General features: G+C 43.8%; 1 protein-coding gene across 2 annotated transcripts; it reads right to left on the bottom strand.

Annotated features, from left to right (window-relative positions):
* Positions 1 to 630: 630 nt before the first annotated feature.
* Positions 631 to 10,276, bottom strand: ehmt2 (euchromatic histone-lysine N-methyltransferase 2). 2 transcript variants are annotated; one of them, XM_053446058.1, is made up of 27 exons: positions 10,179 to 10,276; positions 8,937 to 9,006; positions 8,663 to 8,782; positions 8,297 to 8,562; positions 7,944 to 8,022; positions 7,715 to 7,800; positions 7,467 to 7,610; positions 7,268 to 7,339; positions 6,848 to 7,064; positions 6,324 to 6,460; positions 5,707 to 5,850; positions 5,253 to 5,575; positions 4,935 to 5,168; positions 4,670 to 4,752; positions 4,467 to 4,573; positions 4,141 to 4,263; positions 3,948 to 4,049; positions 3,753 to 3,857; positions 3,405 to 3,577; positions 3,124 to 3,291; positions 2,869 to 3,013; positions 2,675 to 2,752; positions 2,338 to 2,453; positions 2,134 to 2,220; positions 1,973 to 2,051; positions 1,519 to 1,694; positions 631 to 1,314 (listed from the first exon to the last, which is right to left on the bottom strand). In XM_053446058.1, exons 1-27 carry the CDS (start codon positions 10,203 to 10,205, stop codon positions 1,134 to 1,136), a joined length of 3,642 nt encoding a protein of 1,213 aa, XP_053302033.1. In that variant the 5' UTR covers positions 10,206 to 10,276; the 3' UTR covers positions 631 to 1,133. The 2 variants fall into 2 exon arrangements, with proteins under 2 accessions (XP_053302033.1, XP_053302035.1); XM_053446060.1 differs by having other exon boundaries at positions 3,405 to 3,559; positions 10,179 to 10,275.
* Between the last annotated feature and the right edge of the window lie 10 nt (positions 10,277 to 10,286).

Raw genomic sequence — 10,286 nt, 5'->3', positions numbered from 1 at the left:
GGTGCAATAACGTTTGTTACAAATTACTGAAGGCATTTGTTAATGTTGTATACAGCAGTTGTTAAATGCAGAATGACAATATTCACAAATGGCTTTTTCTTAACGCTAAGGTCATGTGATTATTTCACTTTATTAAATTTTAAGTTCATTATTTTACTCCTTCAGCCCATCTATATACTTCTAGCATATATTATATACCCTAACAGTTTTTAACAAAGCCTATTGTAAAATAAAATAGAACTTTATTAACCCCGAAGAAAATTCAGGACGATTGACATTTTGGCTTCACTTTTGGGGAGCTGTGTTGTCGTCCATCTTTATATCCATTCTAAGATAGAATCACTAGCAGAGTGAGACCTCTTCCTTTTACTTGGATCTCTGACAGAGGGCAGTGCATCTTCCCTCTCTCCTCTTGCTTTGATTGGGGCCTTTACACGCCCCCTGTTGGTGGCATCATATAATAACACCAGCAGGTAACAGGCGAAATATCCTTTAAACCCTGTTGATATTTAAACCAAAAGATTACACAGCATAAGGGGAACTTTAATATACCGCTGAAATCGTATGGCAGCTGTGTTTAAGGAAAGAAGAACTGTCACTTCTTACACACTTATTAAAAGAGCCCAAAGATCAACTCATGAGCTTATTTATTACACTAGATGTGACAAAAGAACAAATGTATAAAAATAAAGAAGATATAGCTAACCCAGTCATCCAAAACAACACCATCTCTCAGGTCCTCATTGAGTCCAGTACGAGCTGGAGGCCGACTCATCACTTTACTGTGGCAAGAAAACTGTGTGTTCGTTGACACAACAGAAAATACATGATATGTGATGGCGGATTCCTAATGCACAAAATTCATGTGTCAAGGCAAATGTTCAGAGTGAGATACAGTAAAAATACTGTACGTAGATAAGAGACCTCCTTGTTTTCTTCAGACATAAAACACACAACGTTAAAAATGATTAAGGTGCATGTCCTCAACCAAAACATCACGAGTCGAAAAAACAGCACCATGCATCAAATACAGAATTTTAAATTTGAAAAAAAACATAATGGTGTTTTTTCACTGCCAATGTGCGCAAGAAAAAAATGAAGAGGCCAATCCAAAGGCCCCGTAGTTGAGTGTTTTAAGAGTGTCCCAGAATGGTCATCCCACAGTCAGCCCCCGAGTCTGGGCAGGCCTCCAGCCGAGCCAGCCTGCTATGCTCCAGGGCGATGGCCTCCGCTGAGTGTTTGCATTTCTCTGATCCACACTGACAGGTGAAGTACTTGCTCTTGATGTCCCAGAAGCGATCTCCATAGTCAAACCTGATGAAACAGACAAGAGCAAGAGTCAACTCAGATTGGACTCCAGGGGAATTGTGTTTCGGAACAAATACAACTTTACATGCAAAGGTTCAACAATTCAACGCAAATGGAAATAGATGAAGAAAAGGAAAAAGGGATGGATATGAAATTAAGGAAGAATATGCAGATGATAACATGTTGATCATAAATGTCACGACTTCTCACCCGAGCTCTTGTCCACTGAGAATGTCCCTGGAGCTGAAGAAGGCGATGCGAGGGAATCTCAGGTCCTGGTGCAGCATGAACACTCGCACTGGGATGAGGTTGGGGTCACACAGGTGGTTGATGAAGCGGCTGATGTTGCCGTAGTACCGGGCATCGATACAATACACTTCCCCGTCCTGCACAGACAAAAAAAACACACAAAAAGCGAAAGTTGTCAGACAAAACATACACATCCTGATGTCTGCTTTCTCAGTCCTGTCAAAGTAACATATTGGAAAAAGCATTTAATGTCATCTGGTAAATTAGCATCAAGTCTAAACATGTTTGCTACTCAGCAGTTGTACACAGCATCTTTTAGTCAACTCCCCATGATCCGGTCTGGTTTGGTTATTCGTTACTGGTTATACAGGAAAAATGCTGACTCCTCGACCTAAGATGATTTCTGAGTCATCACCTTGTTGTCCAGGTCGAACAGGTAAGAGTCATCTTCTCTGACGTCTGCTTCTGCATCAGAGATCAGCTCCCCAACGTATCTGTGTGGAAAGAGGTCAGAAACTTTTAACCTCAGATCCTACATATAAAAAAGCAACTTGATATGGATTCGTTTTTTCTTACTCGCAGATGAAGCTTCCCTGGGGAATATCCTGCAGAGCTCGGACCCCCCATCCCATCTTCTCTGTCCTGTAGAGCTGAAGACGGACCCTGAGGGAAAAAGAGGCCAAGAATAAACAGCTAAACCTGCTGCTGATAATAACAACAATATCTTAACCTTACATGGCACATGGATGATGAGCATCATGTAACATGAGATGTGCTTACTTGATGCCGGCCTGCACCACCCGGTTCTTGCATGTCCGATAACAGGAACACGCCATGTTGCATTCGAATATAAGGGGAGGTTCGATTTTGTTGAACTCTTGGAGCAGCCGCTGGTCCTGGGAACAGAAAGAAGGAAAAAAGCAAGTTGAGATTAATTCCACTTGTTAGGCCCCTCAGATATCAGACTTTAAAACCAAACCCTCATTACATGTATTTGTAAACTGTAAAGATATCCGTTAATATTTAACTTTGCTGTTTCAGGCCTAACCCTGAAATGCTTAAATGAAATCCTACAGGTTTTCTAAGTAAATGGTTTTAAAACAACATCTTTATTTACCTTGTCGTACCAGCACCGGATGCTGAGCTGTCCACAGAGGCAGTTACTTGAAGAGCAGTCATCTGTGCAGCTACAGTGCTGGAGAAACATAATCAAATACACAGGATGTAATTTTTTACAGAAGATGATTTAGTGGTGCTTGTTTGTGCTAATACAGGGAGGTTAATGAGGATCAATCAAGACTTGGATTGTACCTGTAAGTGTGTAATGTTGCGGTCTATGTTCATTGCTGACGTTTCACAGTTTTCTGAAACATATTTGTAGTCTGACGGACAGCCCTCATCATCCACTGCATTCACACAGGGAATCGGGACGTTCTCGTAGCCCTGGGCAACATCACTGGGACAAAAGAAATCAGGAGTTCAATTAGAAAATATCAGAGAAACAAGAAGAGGAAACAAATCTGGTTACGTAGGACGAGGCCATATTGCTAACACAACACAGCCTACCTGCAGATGATTCTTTCAGTCCGAAGCATGCGATTGGTTATTCCCCTCCGCAGCTTCCTGTTGATCTGGAGTGCGACCCACACGGGGGTATCGACCCGTGCGAGGGTGAGAGGGGTGTCTCCTTCCCTGTTCATGACGTCGATGTCTGCACCTCGGGAGAGGAACAACCTGCAGAAACAAACAGACATTACAGTATTAGTTTGGCACTGAAGAGAGCGTGATAAAATAATTAAAACTGCGACATGAATCAGTTGTACAGCTTGTGATTGACATTGACTCACGTGACACATTCTAAGTATCCCTCCCTGGCGGCGATGTGGAGCGGTGAGTCTCCGTGCATGTTAACCGACGCCAGGGAACAACCAGCGTTCAACACCAGCTCCGCGATGTCCACGTTCCCCGCGTACGCCGCCCAGTGGAGACAGACGTTCAGCTCCTGGAGGGAAAGCGGGGACTGTTTAAAGTAATAACCTGAAATATTTTCATACACCTACACCCATTTTGTCTCCATTACTACGAGACAACAGGGACACCCTTGCAGTCTACATAGCTTTAGGATTTTCCTCTGGTTAGTGTTTAGTAGCAGGCATGCTCATCTTAACAGTCTAGAGTGTGGTCTATCATATTACCTTATCACTGATGGTGACGTCAGCTCCTCTGTTGAGCAGCACTTTGATCACATCCAGATGTTTGTGCTCTGCGGCCCAAATGATCGGCGTCCACCCGCCGCTATCCTGAAAACCACAAAGAAGAAATCTAGATTAGTCAACGCTTGCCTCTCATCAGTCAGTGTGATGTGCCTCAGATAATCTTTTTTCCTTTACCTGTGCATTCACATCAACCTGCCCCGTCTCCAGAAGCATGCTGACCATTTCTAGGTTGCCCTGTTTGGCTGCGTGGTGGAGGCCGGTGTATCCATCCTCCTCCTGATGAATTAATGACGCAAACAAAAGACTGAAACGTCTCTTCAAGTTCACACTCGTGTTGCTTTAATTCGTGCACTAAACAGACACTCACAACGTGATAGACGCAGGCACTGTTCTGGACCAGGTAGCGGGCCACTTCGATGTGATTATTGATGATCGCTTCCACAAGAGGAGTCCTCAGGTCTTTGTCCTGGGCATCGATCTGAGCTCCAGCCTGTCAGGACGAAATTAAAAGTCATCTTCAATCAAAGACTGGAGATATTGTGATGGTCACACAAACTAAGAGTCTCACCCTGGACTCTAAGAAAGTGTTTTTCAATAAACCAAATAAATGTTTGCAGCCTCGTGACCAAAAATAATGACGGCTAATAATATGACAGAGATTCTGACAACTCTTATGATACACAAACTTCTCACCTGCACCAGAATGTAGCAGACTTCCAGCAGACCTCTTTGAGCAGCAGCGTGTAGAGCAGAGCGTCTGTTCTGAGAGTCAGGCTGGTACGTTGGATCTATACCCTCCACTGACACACACGCAAACACACATCACAAAAACACTCTTTGATACATTCAGCTGTGTAGAAGCAGATGAAAATTACAGGTCATAGCCGAGCACTCACTCAGCATCAGCAGAACTCTCTGCACCTCTCCTTGCTTGGCAGCGGGGTAGAGCTGGCGAGGGTGGAACCGAAGTTTCTTCTTCCTGGCAAATCAAAAGCAACAACATTTTTATTTGTATTTGAAATAGTCTGATCTCCTCCCTTTGATCTATGTCCTTTCAGTTGGAGGAGCTAAAGCAAACAGCAGATATATCTGGTTTGACTAGTCTGATGTTAAACCCCTTAAACTACTGTAGCTGAAAAGTGTAAAAGTCTGAACTCCTACCTCTCTGTCTCCTGTGTTAGGATGGCCTTCTGCAGCGCCGCCCTGCTGGGCCCAGGTGGAAGTGCACTGGGACTGATGGGTTTCCCATTTGGCATACATAGAGAAGGCCCCACGCTGTCCACTCCCTCCTCTGCTGGGGGGACTGTGGCCACGGTGGCTGCTGAGGCTACAGGCTGTGGAGGCTGCTGCTGCTCCATTGCCAGCGTTACCAAACCATTGCTACGCATACGAGCACTAGAGGAGGCAATAAATGAGGGAAAAGTTTAGCTAAATAAAATGTATACAGCTTAATGGAGTCAATAAGTCACTGAATCTTACCTGACAGGTCGTTCGGGCATTTTCCCGTCCTTCATCCCCCCTGTGGAGGCTGTGAGGGACGGTGCCATGGGGACCGACGGCGGCAGAGACGGGGTGGTGGTGGAGGACGCCAACATGGTGACGACGGTGGTGGCAGAGGCAGTGGACGAGCTGAAGGAGGGGATGGTGATCTCCTGGGCTTCTGAGGCGTCTTCACCGCAGTGGGGACAGAAGAGCATACCGCCACCGTTCGATCTGCTGCGCCCGCCGCTCAGCACCGTCACACAACCCCGGTGGAAGCGGTGAGCGATACGCTGATCCGGGCAGCACTCGAGAAACGTACCCTGGAGGAGGGAACGATTTGGGATTTGAAGGTGAGATAATGAGGAGAATAAAGTAGACTAAAAGAGACAGAAGGATAGATACACGGCGCTGAGTATTTTTGACAATGACAGCAGGTGGTTCTAACTCTCACCGCTATGCAGAAGTATCCACAGCCAGGACAGCAGTGGTGTTTGACCATGTGTGAACGATGAACGTCACAAAGCACCATGAGGGGCACTCGACTGGATGGACGCATGGTCTCCCCTTTAATAGTGTGACTGGTACAAGCCCTCAGCTGACAAACGGAGAACAAGAGATGAAATATTACACAGTTGGACATTGGAAATAAAATAAATCACACAGTTTCAGACTAAACCTTTCAGGGATGAAAAAATGGGTTTAACACTCCCAGCTTTCCACCAGCAGTGGAAGTAAATTAAACTTTGAAGCTTGATATTACTAACAACCCCTCTGTCTGTACAAAGGCAGTGTGGGAACAAACTGTGATACTCCAGCCTCTGATGTATTATTGGGAGTATACTTTACTGCAGTAATCAGTAATGTATATCTCCATCAGAATGGTGAAAGTTCCATAGGTGGACAAAACATGTTGAGCTGTTAAAAAGGTGAAAAAAATGTTTTGCAATGCAAATCTAAATCTTTACCATTTGATTATCTTCAACAACCATCAATACACACGATGCATGTCATGTTTCCTAATTCAAAAGGCCACATACAGAGTAGATCCAAATACACAAGAGGACAAACCTCTCCGTTGATGCTCTCCGTGGCCCTGCACTGTCGGCTGACTCGGTGGCTGGAGCTGTCGACGCGGGGAGCCTCCATCCTGCAGCTGCACAGAGGAAGCTCCTCCAGCCGCTCCGTGTCTCCTGCCTCGCTGCCGTCTGCGGAGGGAGCAGGACAGTTACATCTCTCATGGCATTACTTTGTGTTCTTTGGGCAGCGGTTGATTTAAGACAGAATGAGATATACAAATGCCTTTATTTATTTGATCAACTTTAAAATGAATTCCTTTAAACCAAAAATCAAAGATCAACTCCAGGTCTCTTTTACAAATCAAAAAGCAGCAAATCTGCACATTTGAAAAGCTGAAATCAAAGTTTTGGGATTTTTTTCCTGAAAGAACCTGAAACTGTAAATAATTTGCAAAGTTAGAGATTAATTGTCTGTCGATCAACGAATCAATAAAGTTCTAAAATAACACTAAATAGAAATGTCCCATCAACCCTCTTTTCATTGTCCATTTCTTTTACACTATATCATTAACGTACCGTGATGAGGGGAGAGAGTCAGACTGTCGGCAGCAGCGATGTCCAGAGCACCCAAAGGAACCTCTGTGTACTCTGCAGCCCTGCCTACACCCCCCACTGTCTCCACCACGTCCACATCAGCACTGTTTCTGTCTTTGTCCTGGTCCGACCGTGGCCAGGAAGACTCCACGCTCCCATTTCTTTTCCGGAGAGCTCTCTGTGTTTCAGACTCTGAACTCTGCAAGGGAAGACGTCTGTGTGTGAATATATGAATGTGATATGTGTTTTTAAACAAGAGTGAGATGATACAGTTATGGGAAAGTAGAAAAGTGGTTGAGAGTGACACCTACAGGTGTAAACAGTGCGTGATGTGTTAAAAAAATAAACAAGTAAGAGATAAGAAAGTAATTATCATGGTAGTAAAAAGATAGAATCACTCACATGATCTGACAAGTTCACTGACCCCTCTATGTCTGTAGTGTGCTGCCTTTCTTCTCCCCCAACATCTTCAAACTATAAAATAAACAAGTCTAATAATGAGTATTACTTTTTTTAATACAAAATAATGCTAAATAGCAGGCACGTTTGTTGATAATGTGTTATCTGTTTTAAGGGACCATAGGTAAATTAAGTTTCACACCTTTTCTGAATCTCGTGTGGACGGGCTGGAAATCTGCGTCTTCTTGGCTCCTGCTTCCTCCTCTGACTTCTCCACGCTGCCGTTGCTCTTCACTGGTGTACTCTTGGCAACGGACTCTACCTTTTTAAGGAATGTTGTTTCCTCCTAGGTTAAAAAAATAAGAACATATACCAGCAAAAGCCTAGATTAACCACCGAAAACATATCTCATAGAGTGCAAGTTATACACCTGCAAAAACATCCTCTCACCACAGTTTGAGTGTTTTCGGGAATGTTCTCAGACTTCTCAGCGGTGCTCTCCGATAAATGATCCAGTTTTCTCCTTTTTGCAGTGACTGGAAACCCGACAAAGCACCATGAACCATGAGAGTGTGAGTTTAAATACAAACAAGGTACTCTGAATCATTTTAATTCACAGCAGTGGGATTATTTTACATGGGCAGATATTAGTTTATATGAATATTCTCAAGCTACTGACCTATTTCAGAGTCAGAGGGAAGGCAGGTCGAGGATCCCGAAGGTGTAACAGATGCAGCAGGTGCTTCACCGTGACTTATCTGTGGAATAAAAATTATAATGGACTCAAAAGATAATGAAAAAGTTCAGAGACAAAACCTGAACCACTGCCTTACTGTGTGTTCGGTCAGTGGCTGAAGGATTTTCTAAAAACAACAAAACTTCAAGAGTGTTACTCGGTTCAAGAATCAAGACATTGAGGTGATGCAATTTCAGATGCTGGCCAAAAGAAAAATCTAAACAGATGACCATATTTAAAATCATACCCAGTCCAATGGAAATGCAAGCTAGATGCTGGAGATGAAAGAGGCTAACCTGTCCTGGTGCTGGCCTGTTCATGGTTTTGCGGGCTCGGTGGATCTTGGTTGGGGCAGGGGAGACAGAGGGAGACGAGGAGGCTGTGGCAGAGGAGGAAGAGGAGGAGGAAGAGGAGGGGGAGGGAGCAGGTGGCAGGACGGATTTACTGCTACCGGGTCCAGAAACGCTCATCTTTGCTCGGCCAGGGGACAGCGCTGATGACGTAGAGGGAGAGGAGGACAACGAAGAGGAGGACGTAGAAAGAAGAGACTTTGCTGCGTGGCCTGAAGAAGGGAGGTAAAAATAGCTGATGAGATTAGATCAGGTGACTCAGAGAGCCACAATTTCTGCAACATCAATAAAACACTAAATGGGAAGTCTCACCAGCAGCAGGTTTGTTCAGGGAGGCGTCCTTACTCTGCAGTTGTGATGACATCGTTGACAACAAACCACCCATGTGCTCTGTCCTCTTTGTGACAGCAGCTGTGGTGGAGGCTGCATTATCTGTGAAACATTCAAAGTTCTCCATTACTTTTGAAGACAAGCACAAACAAGGACCAAAAACAAAAGTAGCAATAGAATTCTTCCAATCTGTTGACATGAAATGCACATATTGTAAACATCAGTATTAACCCTTATGCATGAGATGTTGACATACCTTCCTTGACTTGACTTGGTCCAGCTAACGACTCTGCTGGTGTTTCCGAAGCATTTCCTTCAGGAGGCTCCTGGTGGAGACGCAACAGGGAAGCATGTCAGTAAATATGCATCAATTCTTTTAAATGGTATTTGACAGTGAGGGCTACAGTCAGCTGAATATTTTAATATATATACAATAAAATTATACGTAATGTAATTTACTGCAGTTCAAGTTTAAGCAAACAAGAATGTGAGACAGTTTAGCTAGGGCTAGGCAATAAAACAAAATAAACAATTATCTCAATATAATTTCCATCAATAGCAATTTAACACTGGTTCAATATATAAAGATGCATCCTCATGCAATGTGTAAGATATAAAATGTTTCGCTGTTTATCATTCGTTTGTCATTCTCTGCTCATAAATAGTTTAAAAACTCAACCTTCATTCAGGAAAGAAATGAAAAGTGACAGTTACAATGTTATAATTGTCAAAATCGAGACAGATATAAAATGTTATATCTGGATACCAGTTTTGGATATAATATCGTCCAGCCTTAAATAGAGCTGCTGTTGGATATGTGTAATCTCTTCAGAGTAAAACACAAACTTCAGAACTGTGATCTACTTTATTAAAGAAGGACATGGAACTCATAGGAAACCTACACAATATATAACAAGCACAAACATTACGATGAGCTCAAATCTCTGTTATAGCTAATTTATCGTTTCTCACTGGCTTGTCAAGAAGAAATACACAATTCAATAACAACAAACCAGATTTGCATGACACTCCTGATCGATGCCTTTTATCCGATCTCAACCCCATCTGATTATCCACTCATGCAATTAACAAGTATAAAGCAGATTATTTTTCTGTTGGAGGCTGCAAACCAGTGGCTCATGAATCAAAATGACCGCACATTTAAAAATCCCTTCAACCGATTCATTACTGATCAATGCAACACAAGATGGCGGAGGAGCAGCGAACGCAAACCTCAGAAGAATCGCGAAAATCGAGTGAAGACCCAAACTACGAGGAGAAAACAATTAAAACTGTTAGATGCTAATGCGGCTATCCAGTGTTAGCACAGCTAGCAACAAAGAGCCCTCCCAGGCGAAAAACGAGGGTGTTTCGAGGATGTAGCACCGCGCAGGTTAGCTAGCGGGGTTTGCGCCATGTGAGCCGCTGCGTTGATGAGGGTTCGAACCCCGCGCGGTGTCGTTAACGCGCAGGTTGTGTCGCAGTGAATGTTTTCTACCTTTGTCGTTGTCTCAGATGCCGACATGTTTCCCGACGAGCGTTTACGACGTAAATAACGTGCCCGCGTCACCGTACAAAGCCCCGCCCCCTTCCGCACAGTCCCATA

Source organism: Pleuronectes platessa, chromosome 18 (genome assembly GCF_947347685.1).
Source record: "Pleuronectes platessa chromosome 18, fPlePla1.1, whole genome shotgun sequence".
Taxonomy (NCBI): Eukaryota; Metazoa; Chordata; class Actinopteri; order Pleuronectiformes; family Pleuronectidae; genus Pleuronectes; species Pleuronectes platessa.
The sequence above is the reverse complement of the archived record's forward strand: the minus strand, read 5'-3'. Positions and strand labels throughout refer to the sequence as shown.

What these genes read in the sequence shown, in the direction of transcription:
- ehmt2 (XM_053446058.1), bottom strand. Translation starts at nt 10,205, where the DNA reads ATGTCGGCATCTGAGACAACGACAAAG. An exon ending in ACAGGCCAGCACCAGGACAG is followed by an intron (nt 8,023 to 8,296) that starts GTTAGCCTCTTT and finishes TTTATTCCACAG; the next exon opens with ATAAGTCACGGTGAAGCACC. An exon ending in GAGAGTTCTGCTGATGCTGA is followed by an intron (nt 4,574 to 4,669) that starts GTGAGTGCTCGG and finishes CGTGTGTGTCAG; the next exon opens with TGGAGGGTATAGATCCAACG.